The 24,236-nt window shown below is 36.2% G+C and overlaps 1 protein-coding gene across 1 annotated transcript in view; it reads left to right on the top strand.

The window, feature by feature from the left end:
• LOC139737301 (A disintegrin and metalloproteinase with thrombospondin motifs 18-like) overlaps positions 1 to 8,459 on the top strand; it is a 192,222-nt gene extending 183,763 nt beyond the window's left edge. The window contains exons 18-21 of the mRNA XM_071647977.1: positions 197 to 385; positions 4,469 to 4,669; positions 5,447 to 5,609; positions 7,451 to 8,459. Of these exons, the coding sequence (XP_071504078.1) occupies positions 197 to 385; positions 4,469 to 4,669; positions 5,447 to 5,609; positions 7,451 to 7,569 (672 nt within the window). The 3' untranslated portion in view covers positions 7,570 to 8,459. The remainder of the gene's footprint in view (positions 1 to 196; positions 386 to 4,468; positions 4,670 to 5,446; positions 5,610 to 7,450) is intronic.
• The last annotated feature ends 15,777 nt before the right edge of the window (positions 8,460 to 24,236 follow it).

The following is a 24,236-nucleotide window of genomic DNA, read 5'->3' as shown; positions in this document are numbered from 1 at the left end:
TGCCCCATGACCTCATATTTTCCTCACGAAATCAAAAATTCTGATAATGTCCACTCTGTGAGCACCTTCTCTGATCCACCTGTTTCTTCTCTTCATCTTTTCCTTCTCCTTCTCCTCCTTCTCCTCCTCCTCCTCCTCCCTTTCTCAATGGCCCCTCCCAACCAACCCCGGTACTCCCCCAATAAAAAAAAAACAGTGTTCCCGCACCTGCGGTGATGGGTATCAGACACGCATGGTGTCGTGTGTCTCCCAGACTGGTTCGGGCGAGTACCACCGTGAGTCCTCCAGCCGTTGCCGCGGCTCCGTCCAGCCCCACACGCGCCAACCCTGCAGTCTGGATGAATGCCCTCTCAAAGTCCAGTGGTTTATATCGGCGTGGAGCGAGGTGCGGTCAAGCTTACGTTCTCTAGTGTTCTTCCCTCTGTCGCTCTCTGATTCTCTCTTTATCGTACCCCGCAAACAAAATGCAAACTGGGAACAAGTTGGACAGTCCCCGCAAAATTTCCTGACATATATCTTGCCTATAAATGTAATGTGATGTTGTGCAAACTTGTGAACTGCTGTAGTCTGTTATGAGAAGCACTTACTCTTCTGTGAAAAAAAAAAAGCAGTCAAATTATTTCACAAAATTTGCTCCTGTATATCTGTTGTAAAGTGTGTACTTTTGCTTCCAGTGTTTTTGTCGAGCCCACCAGAGGTGTGGGGAGACTAAGGGATAACTTTTGATCCCTTTGTCCGTCAGTGGCCAAACTTGGATGGTAAATGTCCCTTAGGGAGTTGAAGGTCACCACAAGGTCAAAGGTCATAGGCGGGTCATGAATTTTCGGGAGTTAGAAAAACATTAATTTCTTATACGCGAATGGGCGAGACACAATTTGGCACTTGCCTTGTTACCTACCTTACCTCTTGTGGGAAGAAAGTAGTGACCATTCTCATATATACTATTACTCCCAACTTGCAACACACACACACACACACACAATCTGTTTGCCATGACTTGTAGCAACATTTATGCAAGGACTGAAAGCAACTCAAGCACACACAGATAAAAGGAAATGTACCCAAAACTTCATATCTTCAGAAGATAACCCTGTACAACAAACTCCCATTGTTTACCTCAGTTTTACCTCTCTTTGTATTTGTCAGTATGTTAAATATTGTCTTTGCATCAGGCATCCATAATGTCTTTATGCTCCAGCAAAGTAACCTACAGCCAATAGAGATTCCTGTATGTAAATCACAGCCTTGGCAACTTATTTCCTCCGCCAAGGGAGGAGGTTATGTTTTCATTACCGTTGGTTTGTTTGTTTGTTTATCTGTGTGCAAAATAACTCAAAAAGTTGTGCACGGATTTAGATGAAACTTACAGGAAAGGTTGAGAATGATACAAAAAACAGATCATTAAATTTTGGTTGTGATCTGGAAATTTTTGTGGATTTTATGAAGAATTTTTGATATTTTGGCAGGTAGGGTCAATGAACTTGGGAGTTCAAGCTGCGCATTTTTTAGGTTTACATACGCGTGCTCTAGTTTCTGGTAGAGCGAGGTGCCCTGTGCAGCTGAGGGTTTATGATGTAACACAGGCTTCTATATTGGGAAATTGGGAGATTTTCAGCATGCACATGTATGGGTGGAAATCACTGATCTCTATGGAAGAAGAATATCAGTGGTGGAAATTAGCTGCTTGGCAAAGGTCTCCACTTTCAGAATGCATTTCAAGTTGTTTCTGAAAATCAAAACAAGGTAGCAGAGATATAGAGATTTCTGATAGTTCTTCATTATGCACAGTATTATAATCACAGCTTTGGATGAAAATGAAAGTTAGTCATGGATATTCAAGCTTTCTGATGTAGATATCATATCATGAAAATAACAATTTCATTTTAACTAAGCTAATAGGTACAGTTATATAGATTTCAAAGATTTGTACAAATTTGATATTACACCACGTTTTTCAGACCAACACACTGAACTCTATTGTTTCCTTCATATTGAAATGAAACCTGTTTGGTATTCATAGATGGATCAGATATGTGTCTATCCATTCTCTCAAGGAGCATCAATTGCAGCTTCATAACTTGAGGACTCGATGGTTGCTATGGCGATGTCTCGTATGACAGTGTGAAGATGGAATTTCTTTTAGATGAGACTTGTAGAACCTCAGAAATCATAGGATGAGTGGTATCAGTTCATATTGAAGGTGTCATTTCAAATCAGTTGTAGTCAGTGTCAAATTAGGAGTTTAGCCTAGTGAGAGATATACCGATTCCAAATACTCTGTCATTTTGTAATACTATTAAAACATTAGATGATGATTTGGATGAACACGAAGTGTAATCTTGGAGATTGTGATCTTTCTCAAGATCACAATGTCCAAGTTCAATCCATTTGCTTTTAGAAGCAGATAATTTTACATCATCGAGCTCACATTCACATTTTAAATGCATAGGCTGTAAAACCCCAAAATCCATGGTTTGTCTGATTGCAAGGGTATGGTGAAATAGATTCTTAAACAATGAATGGATCAACTTTCTGAATACCATGTGATTGCACCATATAATGTTCCAGTGGGCTGAAGGAATTTTCCCCCATATTTCGGGTCATGATCCTTTCTGCAAAATAAATAAGTAAGCCCGAAGGACGGTTTTGCTTTGTGCAACATTAATGGACCAAAACTCACCCAAGATAAATCACCAGATGAAATGATCAGAATCAAAGCATTGAAACATTACATGAACTTAGAAAGAAACATAAATAAATCACAGAGACAAAAATAGAGCATACAGTTTGGTTTCTCTACAAAGTTCTAGCAACACAAATATTGACATTAAAGGCAATCAAGATCTGTCCTAAAACCAATCAGAATCTGTCATATAAGATATCTCTGAGTGTTAACATTAGATCTTGGAGCAACGATACTTTTGCCAACAGAGTCCAATAGTCATTTGTATCGAACAAATTTGGAACATCACAATCTCATTCAGATTTTTTCACTTTGAAAGCTTAGATAGTGCAGTCACCCAAGGCTAATGTCCAGTTGAGTTTGATTGCAAAACAGCTCATGAGCCACTTTTTGAACACATTTAGCTAAATCCATTATCATAAGGAGCAAAATAAAACCTGTCCAGTGAAACTTCACTTGTTACATAACAAGGAATATTCTAGAAGTTATGATGACAAATATATTATATTTTCTTATCATTTTCTTTGTTTTTTTAGCAGCTTTAATGGCAAATGCCTCAAATTGTAAGAATGGAGTTAAGTCATTTTGCAATCAAACTCTCCAGTTTGTACATTTGACAACCTACACTTGTGACTGTGAAAAGTTGATGGCATTATTAGATAGATACTAAAGATACTAAAGAAAGATACTAAAGTTGGGCTGTGGGTCTCTTACCATGGTGGTCTTATATATAGATGTATATATATATATATTTTTTTCCCCCTGTACAAGGTTTTCCTGTTCAAGTATTATTTCATATTCTTTGACATTACCTGCATGAACTAGATGTCATTACTGATTTCAATGAGCCAGAATTTGCTTTTATTGGTTGTATATATATAAATACATCACTCATTCACTTTCAGCCGCTCTGATAATTGATATTCCATATTCCATAACTAAGCTTTCTAGTGTTGGGATACACTTTGGAACACACATATATATATATATATTGTATTTATATATCATGCCGAATAAACAATGTTCTGTGACCTGAGAAAGATATTGTAATGTACATAGAAACAAATACAAAATAAAAAAGCCTATCTGTAGAAAGGCATAGTATTTTTGCTTTATAACTTTATTTTAATATCCCATTTAATTATTGCCTTTCTCTTTAAAGCATGATGGTGAAGAGCTGAGATATATTCAATTTCCTCTTTGATAAATACATCTAAACAAATTATTGGATTTGTCTGTGGATGTTTGCAGAGTTCCTTATGGACAAATGTTTATTGCTTTCAATATGTTTCATGCTATTTCTGGGGAAACAACGGAATTACCTATTGCAGCATTATTTATATTCCTGATTGTTGGTGTTTCACACATATGCAGCATGACCCTTTCAAAGAATCTGCTGTGATGGTCCAACTATACAATCACATAATATATCAAATGTTTTCATTGTCTAGTTTGGAATAGTTTAGAAGCGTATGTTTATTGTTTTTCTTCATCGTATAAATGTTATTCACTATTGGTCACCAAACAGTCAAGCTTTGTGCTTATTCTTGGCAATCGTTCTGTATGCAAATTAAGATGTAGCTCATGTGACTATAATTTACAGATGTATATATTTGACGATAATTGTTGAAAATAGTCATATTACTGTTATTTTGTACAATGTTAATGAAATTGCAGAGAATTAATGTATACTTGCAAAGAAAATGGCATACAGAGAATAAATCAAATCAAATCAAATCAAGTCAATATGTGAAATATTTTACTGCTCATGCATTCACCATCCAGTGCTCCCGGTCGTGCGGTTTGGGCAAGCGGCTGCGAATAATGAAGTGCAGTCACTTGGACGACCAGGGCCAGTACCGGGAGCTGCCGGAGGAACGTTGCCAGCATCTCAGCAGACCAGTTTTGTCTCTCACCAAGCCCTGCAACCTTCAATCCTGCACCCGAGAGGTCAGAGGTCAATGGCAGACTGGAGAGTGGTCTCAGGTATTTTGAATAAAACAAAACCAGACAAACATACATTGTATAAATAAGAACCTATACAAAGAATCTCCACAGGGTTAGATGTGCTTGTGTAACACACACAAAGTTTTGTTCACTGACCATAGATAATATGGCTACCTGATTTATTCTTTCTGATCTTCAGCTCTTGACATTCTAGTTGTTTTATTTACAAAGGCAGTTCCAAGCAGTTTTAATTGATATATATTCAGAGACATTTCAAGCTGCAAGCCTCAATAGATTGTTGAAAAATTGTTAAGATCATTCTGATGTTCAAATGTACGCTTACAACATGAGTACACACTGTGTACTTGTAAGAGGAACCAAACATTTTTACATAATCTTTATCAAGTTGCAATAGTTCTCCCAGGATTAAATCTTTCGACTTTCTTTTCTAACGCATGTATATATTCACACATATATGATGAGTTAAAATGCAAAAACTGATATATCAATTTTTGTCAACTTCAGATATTTGACAGAAAAGCTTGTAAAACAACAAAGAAAATAATTAGAATGTATGTGATGATTTGAAGAATATCTTGAAAAATATTTCTTGTTATGTAATGAATGCAGATTCATTGAAAAGATCTGATTTTTCTCAAGTTTATAACCTTACTGTAAAACCATTGAAAATGGCATTTACTGGTATATACATATAATTCCTGTATATTATGTAATTTTTATACTCTCTCAAACAAATGTGTTATTCATTCAGTCTCACTAATATGTTTATGTACCTTGATGATCTTTTCACAACAGTGCAGTGCGACCTGCGATGGAGGCACGAAGACTCGAGAAGTCACGTGTGTCAGGGCCGATGGAGGCAGTAACCAGGATATGAACAGAGTGGTATGTCCGCAGCACGGAAGACCGTCAACAACAGTAGACTGTAACACAGACGTCTGCCCATCCGTGACCAACAGTGAGTACAAAACATTCAATGAGTGACAGCTCTCTACCTTCCCAATGATTGAAATTAAAGATGTCATGTTGGTAGGTCTTTGAATGGACAAGCCATGATTTGTTCAAAGTAGCACAGGGAAAAAATTCTGTACTAAAATCATGAGTAATGGCATCTGCATTGGTATCTATTGATAAGAATGAATCATTTCTTAGTTGCCCCAAAATATTGCAATTTTGCCTGTCTAGTAATCAGGAGATTGTTAGTTGGAATCCTACCCAAATGTGTATGCCCATGATTTTTTTGATAATGGCTACTACTAAAGTGCTTAGTTACACACAATTTGTACAATCTATCTAAATTGAAGTATGATTTGTCAATCAGTTGCAACCATATTCTTTTAATTGCTCACTTTATAACAAATCCTTGAATATCCGCCCCCCTCGACGTTTCGTGCTATAATTCTGTGACGCGAGAAGGCCTCGTTGCGAGGCTTCTTGACTTTGTTTGTTCAAGTCTCGCGCAACTTTTGAGACCAAATCTGCAACGTCTGCGCATACTTTTGCAAAGCCACGCCCATTTTTGTATCGGAATGTCGCCCCAAAATGGGCACAATTTTGTGGTTTTGTGTACATTTCTATGGAAAACAGTGCGCTGTCTTGAAAGTCATAAAAACCCGATTATTTGTATAATTAATCACTTTCATTGATTAATTTTGTGCTAATTATGGTAGAAAAGTGGTCAGTGACAATTTCCAATGAGAAAACAAAGAAAATACAAAAGTTGAAAAACAAAGAAATGCGTAAAAAATTCTGAAAACAATACAATACATAAGAATTGAAATGAGTTTTGGAAGTTTTTGTGGTGTACAATTGTTGAATATGCTAAAACGGATTTACAGATCAAAAGTTAGACTCTCAATGCTTTTAATTAGGCTAAATATGATCTTGAGCTTAATTGCATAATTAATTAATTAATTAAAATTAGAAATTGATTGTTTAAAAAAAATCTTATAACATGATCTTGTAGATTATGACGTGGGTCTCACGCATACAAAATTTCATCGCGATCGCACCACCGATGGCTGAGATCTCGGGAGGGGGTGGGGGGGGGGGGGCGGAATCCTTCCCCCCGGTCTGAGCATAGCCAAAAACGCCCGGCCCTTTTAGGGTTAAATTGGGAACACACTCTGGAAGATTTGAGGTGATATTTCCCTCTTAAATTTGCACATTTTTGTGTTATCTTTTTCTTTAGAGACTTTTGTCCAATTTAAAGGCAGCCGATCGCCATCCCTTATGGTACGTAAACTCCGAACGACCGAAGTTTGTGCATGCAATTGCGCAATGCCAGACTCGGTGCTATATCCATAAACGTGTGGGACAATGCTGCCACTGAGACACGTGTGTGTGTGTGTGTGCGTGTGTGTGTACGCATCATACACAAACATTGTCACCGCGAGCTGCGGTGATTGGAGGAGAGAGGCCAGAAGACGCGTGGCTCTTTTGGCCTCTCTTCATGCGCAGCCATTTGGGTTAGGAGATTTGTAGCATAGAGCTCTTGTAGGTTAGCGTGTTGTTCGCTGACCCATTTAGCCAGCGCTATTCTCATTCGGGGTCACTACATTTGATACAGAATGGGGGAGGCAGCGTGTTACATTCGTCTCCGTGCCGCACAAACCACTCGCCACGACTGAGTGCCTTTAATGATTTCAATCAGGTCCATTTAGCCCTTCTCTAAGACACACAGTAGTATTCAGAGTTTTCATTTTCATGATTAAAAGATGATGATTTTTACAGAAGATTCTTCCCAGACTTGATGGGACAGTGGCATAACAGCTTTTTTTCTTGTTGGTTTTACAGCAGACTCGTACCCGCTATGTCGTGATGAGTACAGCTGGTGTTACCTGGTACCGCAACACAACGTCTGCTCGCACCGCTTCTATGGAATCAAATGCTGTCATTCTTGCACGTACCGGGGCTGAGAGACACTCGCGAGGAGGATCCAATTTTGGGCTCCCTTATTTTTCGTACTCTTTCAAGGAAATAATCTGTGGAGAGGGAAAAGTTGTCTGCTGGAAATGTTAACCCCCTCAGGGCTGAACTTCTTCCTAGACTCATCCAGTCTCTGTGAAAAGGATCTTCCCCTTGAATAGACTGATGTGATGATTGGGTGATCCCTCTCTATAGCAGTGATGCCTTGTAGAGCGCCCCCTAGTGGCAAGTTGAATGGATGGGATGGGATGTGTGTGTGAGACATGAAAATACGGGGCGAAAGCAGCAAGCTGGAGAGGAGATGGTTATTGTCATCAAACGTCCAGGTCAGCACTCGCTTCCACCGCGTGGTTTATGAGAAGCACTTATTTATAAACTGTCAGCGCTCATAGCCTGTGCGATGCTGTCCCAGTGTTAGCTGGTGGAAAGTGAGAGTATTAATGATTGTACCTATACTGTGTTTCTTTTGTGTATAAGATGCAGTGGTGCATTTCCAGTCAAGAAATATGTGCTGGAATTCCCCACTTTCCAAATCTTTTGCAGATAGATGCATTTCTGCCGAACATGCTGTTTTCAGCCGTTCAGATGAGTGTTGTTCATCTTCGCAGAAAGACATCAAGATGTGTTTAGATGGTCCCTTAATATCTTGTGAAATGTATTTAGACAGTACATGTAAAGTGGGGATCAGTCATGATTACAGTGCTTATATATTTTTATGTTAGTGTGTGTATTACATGCTTATGTGTGTGTCTTATGTTCATAGAAAACAAAACACAAAATGAACTTAACAAGCAATGTGTGTTTGAGGATGCAGGGATCATATCCAACTCTCAATGACTGCTCAATAAAGCTCAAATCATCAACAGAGCTCAGGATTTGAAAGGAGAAAGCAAAGATTTTATGCCTCCGCCTGAAGGGTCGAATCCAGGTTTTGCGGGTTGCCCGTCCATCCGTCCATCCATATGGCTGTTTATTTCCATTTACCAGGCTGCTATGTTACCACTTACACTGCCAGAAAAAACAGGAACTTTCCGTTTTTTTTTTTTTTTTCAGGAAATGTTTATGTGCAAGAAGAGACAGGAACATAGGGGGTTTCTGGTAGGTAGTGCAGATGACAACTGACATGTGTTACTCTTACATTGAGATCAGGGGTGTAGATAAGCAGGCAGGAGATTGCCTCGCCGTTCGGGATGGATGTGACATGACCCCAAAAAATAGTGGAAAAATGGCGAGCCAGGTAGAGAGCATTTGCACTGCCAGAAAAATCAGAATAAAGCTGCCAAGTTTCAAAGGATTTCATTTCTGAGGAGGGTTTTTTTTGTTTGTTTAGATTCCAGTTTTTACACTCAGATACAAGTAGTTGCCCAGCAACTTCAAACAAAAAACTGGAATGAGCAGAATGCAATGTTTTTTTTTTTTTGGCAGCAGTGTAAACAGGGATGGATGAACTGACTTGTCATGGAGTGCGTCGTGTATACTGGCACATCCGTGTCCATTACGATGAAATACTCCCAAGTGATTGAGAATGAAAAATAGATTCCAGCCCTGTGACCTAAACATTGCAAGTACGTTGATTGCCCTGAAGACCACTAGATTCAAAGGAGTATGTTCTCTTTCAGCAAACTGCAGTTATCATATTGGTTTCTAATCATTTCTCATCTGCAGTTAAGCAAAGTGTATAGCATAAGCTTAAAGGGTGTGTACAGTTCTGGTCGAGGTGAAGATTTAGCTTTTAACGTTTTGTGAGATATTCAGAAACCACTCTATGAGATGTCAAAGAGCATGCGGTTGTAAAGGGTATCAAAAGTTAATTCGATTAAAATCGGTTTTGAAATGGCTGAGATATCCAAAAACAAGGTGAAACAGAGAGATACTAATAAAGTTGGGGCATGTCGCCTTTTATTATTAGCACTTTGGGGGATATCTCAGCCATTTGATAACCAATTTTCATCAAATAAACGTTGAATCCTTCTTAAAATTACATGCTCTTTTATATTTCATAAGAGGCTTTTCATTATCTCACTTAGGAATGTTCAAAACATGAATCCCTACCTCAACCAGTACTGTACAGTCCCTTTAAAACATGCAGCAAAATTTATAAAAAGTGGTAATTGGTAATTTTGTGAGAAGATAATGAGTAAGCAAGCAATTGCTCAAGTAATGGGAGGATGAAAGAGCAAAGGTCAAAGACGTCAAAATTAGATCAAAATGCCAGCTTCTGTGTATTGATTCCACCAGGAAAGTTTGATGATGTTTATAATGCGTATAGCTGCAACTTGGGAAATATATCCCTTGTGCAAAGAGGATTATAGGTCAATACTTGATCAGTGGTCAAGATCAGTGAATTTATTCAAAAATATGAATAACGGACCATTTGCATTAAGGGCACATCTAGTGATTGCGTGAGTATGAAGTGGATAATAGTTGATATTATGAAAGAATTCCAAGACAGAAGACAGTTCTTGGATTTTCAGAGATCATCTTCGACAGTCAACAGGGGTCAGTGGTTGATGAGATAACAGTATAGATCATGCAAATCAACAGTTATTATGCAATTACCTCTACCATGTTTGAGACCACCTGCATGGTTTTGAACATGTTGTTTCACTTCTTTCCTAACTTGTCTTTTAAAGATGACGGAAACATAAAATATGTGCAAAGTATGTTTTCAAGAATGGTGCTGTGGGCATTCAGTCATTAGAAACTGTAATGCCCAACGATATTGAGCTGCATGTGTGGTAAGCAGGGTACGTATTTATAAAAAAATTCAAAGACACGTTTGCTCCCTTGCATGGAAAGTTCCAGGTTTGGACCAGTAGCCAATGCTCGACTAAGGATTCGGCCTGACATTTTAAAATAGACATGTCAGCATATTTGTGGGAAATGAAATGGTCAAGTATTGTGAATGGGCCAAGACATTTTCTCAACTCATAGACAGATGAATTTCAGAATAAGTTTTTAACAACAGTGAAAACCTTGTACCTTTATTAAGCATTTGTTCATTTCTTTATGTCTGTTTATTTGTTGAAGAGCCTCATGTCTGTGTCAGGATACCACAAAGTTTGATAGGCCTACAGAGTTTTGTTTGTAGAATCTTGTGTGATCCATGAATTATCTAACATGATTATTTTGACCTGCAACAACCTCTTCATGTTGCCTATTTTGTGTTTATGTGGAAGAAGCAGGCAAGTGTATTTTTTTTTTTTTTTTTAAATTATGGGCATGGAGTTTGTCAACCTTTGAACAGTTCTGGATACTGTAAAAGCTGTAATTTTTTGTGAAGGTTTGATTTCAGCAAATTTCACAAATCACTGATGGGCCGCAAATTTAACAACATTAAAAAATATCGCAAAGGGACAGGCATTAGTTTGCTCAAGATAGCCTCCGTGTCAAATTGGGCAAACAACATCTCACAAAAATGACTGACCTCCTCATTGCAAAAAAAAAAAAAAAAAAAAAAAAAAAAAAAAAATCTGTTGATGAAAATCACAGCTTTTAGAGTATTGGTTAACTAAGAGAAGAGGGACTTTTGTGGGCTTTGCTAAATATGCCTCTTAGAGGAAGCAGAAGTTGTTTGATGCGAGCAGTCTACTTTTGTGACATTTTTTTAAAGACATAATTCTCAGGATGTTTTATGAAGGTTCGTCAGGTGGCGTGTCAAAATTAATGAAGATTTTGTGAAAGTTGTAGATGTAGGAAATCTTAGATGTGAAAGTTTCGCATTGATCATAGCTCTACAGAAACCCCATTTTGATTGTGCGCATCACAATGTACCCATTCTTAAATGTGATTTACCCAAAAGTGGGTAATAATTTGAAATACTACACAATGCATTAACTCTTTCATATATCAGTCATTATATTTTTCAGTCACTTGTGGGTAGTATTTTTTTTTTTGTTAGTGATGATTTTTTTTGTTGGTGAGTTTGGCAAAATGAAATATTGAAATAGTATTTCTACAATCACATTTGAAAAAATTGCCACAAAATTGGTATTTCACAGATCTATGTGAAAATTTGGAAGAATATTTTATGTAAACAATTTTCTGCAAGCAGTATCATGAAAGGATGAAACTTCTGCTGAGTTTGATACTAATTTATAATTTCAATCATGTGTTTTCTATAGAGTTAAAACTTTTTTTTCTGTGATTAGAAGCTCTTTGAAAAATAAGTTCAAAAGAAAAAAAAAACTGCGCTGTGCAAACACAAAGAAATGAAGATGAAACAAACCTAATGGTGCAAGAGTATTCATTCAATGATAATGTAGAGATGTACCAAACTGGTAGTATGACTGTGATTGCCACTTTTTCTAGAGCAGATAATGATGACGGGAAACTTCCATGCCAGGAGACATATATATGTAAGTAAATTTTCGAGCTATTCAAATCCAGAGCTGCCTTCCTGTATGTTTATGACTGTATACACAAATCTCTTTCATGTTTACATCATGTTTTTTTTTTCTTTCTTGCTCATTTTGTGTACGTAATACAAGCTTGACAGTGCATGCATTCCAGCATTACCATTTCACTTTATGGACTTTGCATCTAACCATGATAAATTCCTCAACTCCTGAAAAGATGGAAAACTGCACTGAAGTCAAGATTGTTATCTTTATGTCAATAGCATCTTTAATTGGACGTGACATGGCTCTGCCTGCTGATACCAGTTTTCATGCTAGATCATTCTTCAGGCATTTGTGTATACAGTCATAAGAACATCTGGAGTTCACCATAAAGAGTCTGCACAGTTAATAATTTCTGTGAAGTACTCTGGTTTGACTGTAAACTTACCTGTTTTAAAATATTTCAAGATATTAAATGTTGAAATGAGCAAGGGCTGCCTTTTCCTTGTCCGTATAGGTTGATTTTAATTCATTGATCTGACACTAAGAGAATTATTGCAGAAGTTTTAATCTAGGTACCTTGGTATTTGTTGGTATATCTTCTTTTTTTCTATTAAAGAAGCTATTGGTACCTTTTTAAAACTGTATAGACAACATAAGCCCTTGCTTTTAATTTTTTGATATTTCGAATTCACAAATAAAGAGAACAATTGTACACCACAAAAGGCGCATATACTACAGTGACTGGAAGTTTGAAGGCCGCGCACTCTTTCTACTCATCATGTTGGGCAAAATGAACTCGTGTTCTCTGCCACTCAGGCATACTTCTTATGAAGCTGATAATTTCACATTTTTACATTTTAGTATTTGGTATGTTGCCACCTTGATTGTGCTTTTGTTTTCCTATCTTTTTTTGTTTTTTTGTGATATGATTATACAGGTTTCTATATTACTTTCAGTATTTTGTGTACAATCTGTGTAGTCGTTAAAGAGGTGTATTTTTCATTCAAAAAAGAAACTGGAAATGTTTGCTGTTATATAATGTTTTGTTCATATTGGGCCAAGAGACTTGATGACCTTGACCTAACATTTCTGATGGATTGCTGGGGAGAAAAATGAGCCAAAAGAAAAGAAGAGCATTACCTTTTTTTTTAATGGTTCTGTTTGTAGTTACATGACAAGATTCAGTCGTCGGCATCGGGAAGAAATGACAATGGTAGAGAAGCTTGAAAGCCAATTCCTTACTGACATCAGTCCATCAGAAAAGTCTGGGTGGAGGAGACTAGCTAGTTTCGAGGTTAAGGTCACAGTGTGGTGTAGCTCTTTTAGTACTAATTTATTGTCTTGTAATATAATTATGATCGCAAAGATCTGTCCATATCAAATGAGCTTCATTTTAAAAAAGATTAATAAATGAATGATATGTTTTTAACGTGTATGGAGAAATTGTTGAAATATCTTTGATCAACGTTTTCTTGGAAACAATGAAGTAAGTCTGGAATGAGAGATATTGTTTGAATGTTTCTTATGTATGTCTGTCTGTCTGTTGTGTGGGCATGTTTGTGTGTATCTTGTGTGATTATCAACTCTAACCTTTAATTTCAAAGTTTTAAAGGGATGGTATAGTATGGGTTGAGATGAGGATTGAGCTTTTAACTTTTTGCAAGATACTAAGAAACCACACATAAAGTATTATAGAACACACACTTTTAAGAGGAATTCAAAGTTTATTCGATGAAAATCTGTTTTGAAATGGTTGAGACATCCAAAAACAGAGCAAAAGAAAGCTATCCTAATAAAAGATGGGTCCCACTAAGGCCTTTTCTTAGGATGCCTCTGTTTGGATATCTCCGCCATTTCACAGCCAATTTTCATCGAAGAAACTTTGAATCCCTCTAAGAATTACATGCTCTTTCATGTTTCATATGAGGTTTCTCATGTTCTCACCAAAAAAAAAAAAAAAAAGTTTTAAACCTGATCCCCCCTCTCAACCAGAACTATACCATCCCTTTAACACGTTTTCAGAAAATGTTGATATTTGTTGATATCAAAATTTCAAGCTGGATGAGGTAATGATCCCCACCACTCAAGTCTCTACTTTTCTCTAACTCAGAAATTTTATCTCAATCTCAAAAAAAAAAAAAAAAAAATTGTATCCTTTGCATCAGATTTTGTATTGTGTTGATACACTTCCCAGAATTGTGTCACGGTGGAATTGAGGTATAACCGATGCCCGGTTATTATTTTTTAACGAAATTACGTAAAACAAATTAACTTCAGATTGCAAAGTTATGTACTTGGCACCACTGTAGCGAGTAATGATAAAATATTAGGAATAGTATTGACAGATAGATTGATAGAGAGCGAACATGTTTTGTGTATGGGGATATGGGATAATGAAAGACTTTGCCAGTAGTTTACAGATACAAAGCTCCAAGTTCCGGGAGGATTCTTAACTTAATATGTGTGATTTGTGTGTGTGTGTGTGTGTGTGTGTGTGTGTGTGTGTGTGCGTGTGTGTAAGTGTCAAAATACAGCCCATTAAATGTAGTTATTCATTCATGAACAAAATAGGGATTTTCACACTGCAAGTGGATGACAATCGTAAACTGTTTGACGGTGGTGGATATTGCCCACTGGACCCAACAAAGGGCACTATTGCACCTTTGACACCCTCGCCTCTTCCCTACCAACCACTCATTGATAAAGAAAACAAGAAATAAGCAAGAAAAAAATAAACATTCCGCGACCGCTTTGCATGAATTGAATTAATTTCTCACATTTTACAAAATACGATACATATACATGTGTATCATTTACTGGACAAAGAAATATCAAAATCATCAAATACAATTCAAAATAGGGAAACTAAGTACGAAATTAAGTGCAATAATGTATGAACAAATGGATATCACAAGGTTGCACTATATTTTGAATAAATCACGGAACCAAAGCTGTCCGTTTATAAAGAATAGGAGTTTGAAATATGACGGAACCAAGTAAAAACAACGCTTGTAAGTACTAGTCGATTCTTTCAAGGAGAAGTCCGGTCCAAATATAAGTTAGTCCGAAAAGAAAGAGTAAAATATTACAAGTTCAACGGTAATATTTTGATCGAAATTGGGTGAGAAATAAGGAGGTTATGACATTTTGAAGTTTCATTAATTTTTCAGGAAACGGTTCTTGAACGGTCAATATGTATATGCAATCAGCAAAGTGAGCATGGCATCCCCTCGCAACTTGTCATAATTATAGTTTGTACATAAAATTTTGAAATTTCCAGTTTTTCATTCAAACGCAATTATGGCCGAGGCTCAAATCGTAACATAATCATCTAACTGCTCACTTCTCTGAAGTTATTCAACCAGGGATAGCATCGTGTGTCAGATTTCTATGACAGAAACATTGAATTTTCGTCATTTTTTTTTTGTACACGATCAATGGAAAATTGCGAGGTTGTGACATAATTGGCTAACTCATTTGCATATTCATATCCACTGTACAAGAATTGTTTTGCAGAAATTAGGACAACTTCAAAATGTCATAACTTCCTTATTTTCCATCCGATTTATTTATTTTTTTATTCATCAGACTAACTTATATTTGGACTGGATTTCCCCTTATAATAGAGTATGTTCTACTGGTTCTACCGTATAAAAAGAGGGAAAATTTTGAAGATAACTATAGTATTCCCCCCCCCCCCATATTGATGAAAATCAGCATAGAAGGAAAAAGATATGAAAAGTAAAAAGTGTTATATACCCTAAAGAGCACCTCTTTGATTCATGGTTGAGGAAATATATAGAAATGATACACTGAATCTTAATTTATCTGAACTCCCCCAATGATAAAAAGACTTCTTTTTTATTAACATGCAGCAGATGGAATGGTTTCGTTGTCGTGCCATATTAGAGGACAATTACGGACATTTTCAAAGTTAGTCTGGGAAGAAAGAGAAAAACCTGAGTACAATGCTGGAAATGTGATCAAAATCTGATCAAGAATTTAGGAAATTCTGAAAATGTGAAATTATGCTCAAAGCGGGGTTCCCACTATCGTGCGATCCATCGCGAACGCCACGGTTGGACATTCGTAACTGATCGTGGAAAATTTGTTGAACTCGTCTGAAATTTCACGTTTGGATACGAGGTTATGCGAGTCTTTACGTGTTGGTACGCTTGAATGCGATATGGTCACGATTGGTCTATTTCAAGCGATACGATCAGTCACGATCTGGTCTGCCGTTCAAATACGATCCGACAGGATTGTCCTGATTGAGTTCACGATTGGTACCGATCTAACATGACCATTACGATCAGGATCCCCGATCTGGTACGTGCAGCAACGTACTGATACGTTCCACTATACGAATACCGCGAACCAATACGGGCTGCTGAGATAAGATACGATATCTTTTACGATCGGGATCAGAAGCGACCCCCATTTAAGGCGCGATTGGACCCGAATGGGAATATTATAGTCCGGCTGACGATGGATTTCATTGTTTCCCTTAAATTATGCAGAGTGATTAGGCCTATTGATTTTATCCACAACCACTGATGATGGCAAGGCTTGACAGGTTGACGATGATGACAACGTAACCTTTGCAGTGTTGCTAATGACGATTATGTTATCAGAGAGAAAGCAGCACCCAGGCCAGCCATAACCTCAGTATTCCCTCGTCTAATATTAAACGTAAAGAAATTAATAGATTATTAAATCGACATGCTCACCCTCCCCCCTCACAAAAATGAAATAACGAACCCAAATACATAAGATCAGATGATTGCCCCTCTTCCCCAGAAAAAAAAAAACAGCAAGACAAAATGACCTTTCTCTCCAATACATGAAGAAAATAATCATATGATGAAATGGAAGCTAAGAAAGAGGATGGGATCATTTTGAATATCATGTAACATAGTATTATGTGTTATATACGCTCGATATAAGAAAGTTGGCCGAATGGATAGTATTGCTTATGTGTTCGATTTCACATTCGCAAAGTGTATGTATCATATGCCTTTTTATTTCAAAATGTCGTTATCTCATGGGTTATTAAAAGTTTGGTTTATTCGGCTTGATTTAGTGTTTTACTTCACAATGTTTAACATAACTGACACACACACATAACAGAAAAGTGACTCCCTAATCAAAATGATGTCACTTTTTAACAAAAAAGGTGGTTTTACGCAAAATTATTTCGCAGGGGTTATATTGCTACACTTATTGAATAACTAACTGTGAAAAATAATAAGAGTGATCTTCATTGTCATAATCATACGAGTGATCTCACATCCACGACAATGGTCACTTTTACATTTGCAGTAATAATGAGAGTTGAAAATAAAAATTTTCCTCTAAAATTATGCTCTACCAAACATACAAAAAAAAAAGACATTGAAAAGTGTCAAAATAGATGCAAAGGGGTCAAACGATGGCTGATGAAACAACAACTCTTAATTACTATATGCTATGTACAATACACAAAACAGCAGGATACTGCACCCCCCCCCCCAAAAACAAACAAACAACAACTCTGTAATATACTTTAAAAAATTAATCATTTGCCATTGATATGTACCCATTCAAGCACGATTCATTAAATCATTCTCATCTTTGTACTGACGTCAGTCAATACGTGCAGACATACAATTGCCATTTTATTTTTGCTCATTTTTTGTTTTCGTTACAAACTTATCCCATATCCTGTTTTGTGTGTCTGTATAATGGTAATAGCAACTCATTAATGAAAACATCATTAACATAGTGTATGAAAACATCTAAAAATCTGTAATACAATTTTCATTCTATGAAATCATTAAAAAAATTGATTTTGATAATGTACCTTAAACATTACAATTAAACCCCACACCGTCATACAATTTAACGTTTGGAAATAATAATCTAAAGATGCGGCTACCACCTATGAGAATACAAAATAAATCAACTTATGAGTAAAATAAGGGCAAATGGGCAAACAATAATAATGATAATAAGCGGAAGTGAAGTGAAAAAGTCGATCCCGATCAACACGATTAAGAAGCACGATTAGAAGAGATTTGCTGCGTTTGGATACGATCCTAGACGATCTGATCACGATCAAAAACTAATCGTGTTAATCGTAGAAAATTTTTGAACCGTCCAAAATTTTCCTACGATTAACGCGATTGCCACGATTGACCTTAAGATCTGATACGATCTGATCAGACCATCACGCTTGCTGCACGATTAAGACCACGATTTCAATCGTGGCGCCAATCGTGATAGTGGGAACCCCGCTTTATTGTCACTGTAACACTATTTCTCGAACAGTCAGTGTCAATATGCAAATGAGTGAGTGGATGATATCATCCCCTCACAACTTGTCATATATAGGTCATACACAATTTTAAATGCCTATTTTTGTTGCTGTTGCTGTTGTTGTTGCTGTTGTTGTCGCTGTTGTTGTTGTAACTCGGTTAGGCCCCAGTTCAAAATCTAATATTTCTGACTGATCATTATTCTAAAGTTGTTCAGCTAAGGATGACAATATTATGTCAACACTTGAATGACAGAAGAGCTAAAGTTTCGTTGTTTGTACATTATCGCGATTATGATGGCAAAGTGTGAGGTGATGACATCATCAGTATACACATATTAATATGCATATATATTCATATCAACTGTTCGAGAATACTGTAAATGTCATAACTTTTCCAATTTTAGTCCGATTTGGATCCAATTCTTCACTGCTGTGCTTGTATGAATTTACCTGCTCTTCAGGAAAACTTTCAACTGGTCTGGTGATGATTAACAACAAGGATTTTACTCTGCTTTTAAATATCGGGAGGGGAGGGCTAATAGTCATTCCAGACTGCATGTGCTCCCATTGAACTTCATCGTTTTCTGGGCATGAACTGTTCTTGATTAAGTGGCAATTGTAATTAACGGCTTTTGTCTGGTCGGAAAAACAAGAAATCCTGTAAACATGACTGAATACACACAGGAAAGATTCCCTCGGAGCAGATGCAAAAATTATACACCAGATACACCAAACAAAGACCGTCGGGATCTTTATAAACAGTTATTAGGCTGTAGTCTTTGCACGAACGTATAGTTTTCACGCATTAAACAATTATTTTTTTTCGGCATATGCTTTAAAGGTTTTTAAATCTGTTTAAAGCAGCACATACACATTACGTCTATACATTAATACAGCTACAACATATTCCTACTTATAAAGACCTTTTATCACGTTCTTTACACTCTACATCATCAAATAACAATTTTTGGCCAGAAAACAGTCAAATGCAAAAGTCCTTAAGTCTGGAATTTATTTATTTATTCATTTATTTATTCACTTATTGATTTATTAAGTTATGAATCAATCAATTGATTAATTAATCTATAAATTTCATTCATTCATTCATTCATTCATTCATTCATTCATTCATTCAGTCATTCATTCATTTTTCTCTGAGTAGTCTGATTCAGGATCGAGGGACCTACTTTAGAACAGATCCCTGTGTTGTTAAAATGCCTTGCACAATAATAGAAAAAAAATTATAACAATGAACACCATAGCAGCAGCAACAACAACAACAACAACAAAATTAAACCTGGAAAATCTTGTAAGCATACAGAAGACCATTGTATAAAAGCACAACTGGAGTAAGATATTGCAAATAACCAGCTTCGAAATTCTAAGGTGATAAATAAAAAGAAGCGTGTTAAAGCAAAAATACAATGACCAACGTTTTAACAAAATTACATACCGAATACGAAACACAAAACACCACCATAAACTCTTCTCATTACTAATGTCAAACTGAAAGTGTGTGTGTTATGACAAAAAGAAGCACAATATGAGATAAATAAAAGTTACAATCTTTAAAACCATGAATTAAAATTAACATAAAAGTTTTCAAAGTCTGCGAATGTTGAATATTTACTAGTAGTTTGTTAAAAAGTGAGCATGCGAAGTATGAATAAAAGTCTTTTTTTTATATAATCAAATATTGTTTTCTTTTTTTCATATAAAGGGATTATTCGCAGCGTATCTGGTGCTATATTGCACATGGCGATTAGAAACAATGTAGTCCACATATTATGACAGTGCAAGCCTATTCCTGATTTTGTAAATCGCAACACAGTACCGATACTTGATTCTTTGTTCAACCGTCTGCTACTGAGTACTTAGTGAGGAGCATTAAGGCAACTTTTGATTTGTCCAAATCAGCGATTAGCACTAATCGGATGAACTTATTCTGACTTCTCTAAAGTTTTAACATTAATCTTTTGGAGTATGTGCCCCAATTAATACAAGAGTCTCAAGAACGCCATGGATCCAACGAGAAGATTTTTTTTACACTTGGTCTAAAAAAAAACAAAAAAAAAAACAACTTCTCGTTGGATCCATGGCGTACTTGACACTCTTTTTTCTTATAATTACAACATTCGAAGTCCAACATGTGGAAAGTTCCAAGATCTCTCTCTCCCTCTCTCTCTCTCTCTCTCTCTCTCTCTCTATATATATATATATATATATATATATAGAGAGAGAGAGAGAGAGAGAGAGAGAGAGAGTGCGAGAAGGGGTCTCGACCATTTGCAGCACCAGTGTAGCTCCTTCAACCCACACAGACCTCAACCCACACAGACACCACCGCAAGTCCTTATATCCGCCATTAATAAGCCCTGATGAAGGTCCTAACGAGACCGAAAGCTCGGCAATAAACACGCACGTTGATCACTATAGCTACGTCCACGAATGCTCTTCTTCTCGCACTATATATATATATATATATATATATATATATATATATATTTATACATACATACATATATTTCTTCTAACTTCATTTATATGAAGAGAACAGGTACGAATTTGTTAGAGAGTGACTCCGAAATATTTTCAATATTACAATAACTATAAAAAGCGGACCGTGTATGAATTATAAATATAATTTCAATCAGTGACGATATGTTTACCTATTTCATCCAAAAAACATCGTTGTATGGATTTATCTGCATGCATTCCGAACCAATCTATCAACGAAGTTCAATTCTGAGGTGATTCCTGTATTTCATTCACATATTTACCTTTACAAAAGATATCGTTATTGTCTGCGTAAAGATTTTTTTTTGGTGAAAGATTGAGAAAACAAATTGAATACAGTCATGATCATAATTATATAAACAGATGAAATATAAAGGGACCAAGAATTGATCCTTTAGGTAGGCTACGCCCAATTTTACGGAGAGGGAGTAAATTGTTACACCCTGGTAAGTAGCACGTTGTTTTCTATCGTGGAAATCAAAAGTAAACCAAGAAAGCTCAATGCTATGGATGCTGTAAAATGATGATAATTTGAAATGATATCACCTTTCTTAAAGTATAAAAATATTGCCCAAGTTAATTGACAAAATTGTCTATATTGCCTAACAGAAAATGACATACATTCTGTTATTTCTGTGAAACACGTATATAGCAGTTGAGTGTTTTGGACGAAAACCTGACTGACGTTCGGACCGAAGACGAGAGTCGTTGATAAGTAACTCTACAATAATAATTGAAGATGAAAAGCTCTTTCAAAAGAGACTGTAGAAAGCAGTGAAGTGACGTGGCCAGGACGCCAGAGGTCTTTCCTTTGGGAATTGGGATTATTTTTTGGAGGTTTCCATTTAGTCCAGCGGATATAGAGCACATATAGGGTGAATCATGCACATTATGGTAAAAGCACCATACTTGGTACACATGTACATGATGCCAATACAAGTCATTTCTGATATAGAAGCCACTCTGATTCTGCCTGTGGCGGCCGTGGCGGCCATTTTTCAAAATGGCCGCCATGTGATATAGCAATGCTGTGTATTTTGGAAACTACAAGTCCGATTGTCGTGATTCTTGTACCAAAGTATAGATTTTGAGGGTCAAGGATTCCAATGAAATAATTTTTGAGAGGATAAAACCATGGCAACCTACTTATCAGCGGCCATTTTGAAAAAAAAAAGCATGGCTGCCGATCTACATTCTATTCATATATCTTTAATAACCAATGGATGCATCTTCATGATTCTGGTACAGAAATATGTTTTTGAGGTTCAATTATTTATATGGATACATCTTTTCGTGTATACAACCATCACATCCTATGCGTTTTGGCTGCCATTTTAAAACATGGCCACCGCAATATACTGTACGTCTTTGAAACTAATTGGGGTCAATGATTTTAAACAAGCATTTGCTGATGAATAGAACTAACACATCTTGTTTTCAGGTCCATTTTGATAAATATGACTGCCGCACTACATAGAGTATGCACACACACACACACACACACACACACACGCATTATATACAGTGTGGCCTAGAATTAATGAGTTTTCGCAAATAATTTGCACATTAATTGCATTACTTTATGCAAAAATGAATGAAATAAAGTTATAGAGAATTCATCTAGAAGAAGAATGACACCAAAATCATCCGATTTGGTTGAGTATTTTTTATTCTACAGATGTTTTTGTAAAGACGGGTCGAGCGTAAATTTTTTAGCTCAAGTCAACAAATTTCAGCATCGAACAAAAGCCACTGCCTTGGGAGACTAACAAAGAATTGACGCCGCACATCACAATGTGGAATGCTTGAATAGGATTATTGTCGAAAATTCACCTGCAATTGTTGGGTAGTCTCCGTTGCTGAGCTTTGATAAAATAAAGTAAGAAATTAATGATCAACAAAAACATGTCTAGAAACCAAATTGGACAATTTCGTTTTGTTTTTGAAAAAAATATTCGTTTCCGTTTTCTGAGGGGCCACCAATATATATATATATATATATATATATATATATATATACACACCCTCACTTGCCATATGTATTGTCCCATTGACAAGAATCGTTCACCTATTATTCGTAAATGAACCTCCTTTGTTGTTGCGACGTTTAGTTCTTTATTGTTCATTGATTGTTGTTGATCGACCATACCTCTATCACATTCACTATTCAAGTATAGGTATTGAACATCACATAAGTACAATTGTTGCATACTTGGAATACTATAAAGATAATTATGTTGAATATCAGTTAGGTAGAGTAAATGGTGAGAATGGAATAGAAGACTTTCCCCCCAATTTGGATGCATAGACAGGAGAGCACAATAAGTGTACTGTCATAGTTTCCAGCCACAAAACATTATTGCAGTCTTATAAGACCTATTGATTTCTAAAGTTCTCAGTTCTTGTTCATTATTTCATAGTATGACCTTGTCAAAATTGTTACACAAAATTATGAGGAATCATATAAAGGAATCGAATGAGCTCTGACAATCCAAAACAATGATTGTTCCTGATCATCCATTGATGAGCGGTGATGAACGTTAATGCATAATTATGTATAGATAGATGCAGGTTCGCTTTAGAGAACGTCTTCAGTATTTCTACTGGTGCCGGTAAGTAGAAAGATCGATATACTGGATATTTTATTCTGCAGTTTTATCTTCCAATAATTATGAACCCCAAAATTTGTATTTTTTTTGAGGTTTTCCTTAAATTCATAAATTAGCATAATTTTTCTTGTAGTTTATATTTTGAATGGGCGCTGTTACGTTATAAAATTGCGTTGAAATGCCCACTGTCTATTTACCTGTAGAAGTTGCTTTTGAATTATGAAACCTTAATCCTTATTCCATATGAGAATGGCAAATGCATCAAATATATATTTGTATAATTTCTTTGGTTTTAGGGTGGGGCGAAATTCAGTTCAAGAGGCTAAAATCATTGATAACAATTAATGCATATAGATCAACCATAACAAGTAATGTATTCACAGTAGAACTACACACAGAAACAGAAAATTTGATTTTTCCTTGTTCTTGTTCTTTACAAATTATTGTACATCAAAAAATAAAATTCACAACCACAAATCCATTTAACGAAAATGTTTGTCACATTTCTAGAAAAAATGTACACATAAGTTTTTTGCTTTACCTCTGTGAAGCACATTTACATAAAATGTTATCTTTTTAAGTAATTGGTAATTGGGTTTATTTGTAGGATAGCATGGCTTCAAAAGCAAAGCTCATTTCAACCGAGAAACCAGCTCCCAGGAAAGAGACAGATTGGACCAAGTACATCATTTTCATATGTCAAGATGATGACACAAAAAAACCTATCATGTCCAGCTCTGTCTAAAAGAAATGATGTTGGTATAGGATACAAAACTTTGGCAAAAGATCTGATTTGTTTTCATGAGGCCGATTCTTTACCCACTCCGCTGCAAATTACAATTAGATGTAAACCTTATAAAGATGTATTGTATAATACCTATTATATTTAC

This window comes from Diadema antillarum, unplaced genomic scaffold, assembly GCF_040938485.1.
Source record: "Diadema antillarum isolate AM-2024a unplaced genomic scaffold, OU_Dant_1.0 scf00000028, whole genome shotgun sequence".
In the NCBI taxonomy this organism is placed as follows: domain Eukaryota; kingdom Metazoa; phylum Echinodermata; class Echinoidea; order Diadematoida; family Diadematidae; genus Diadema; species Diadema antillarum.
The sequence above is the reverse complement of the archived record's forward strand: the minus strand, read 5'-3'. Positions and strand labels throughout refer to the sequence as shown.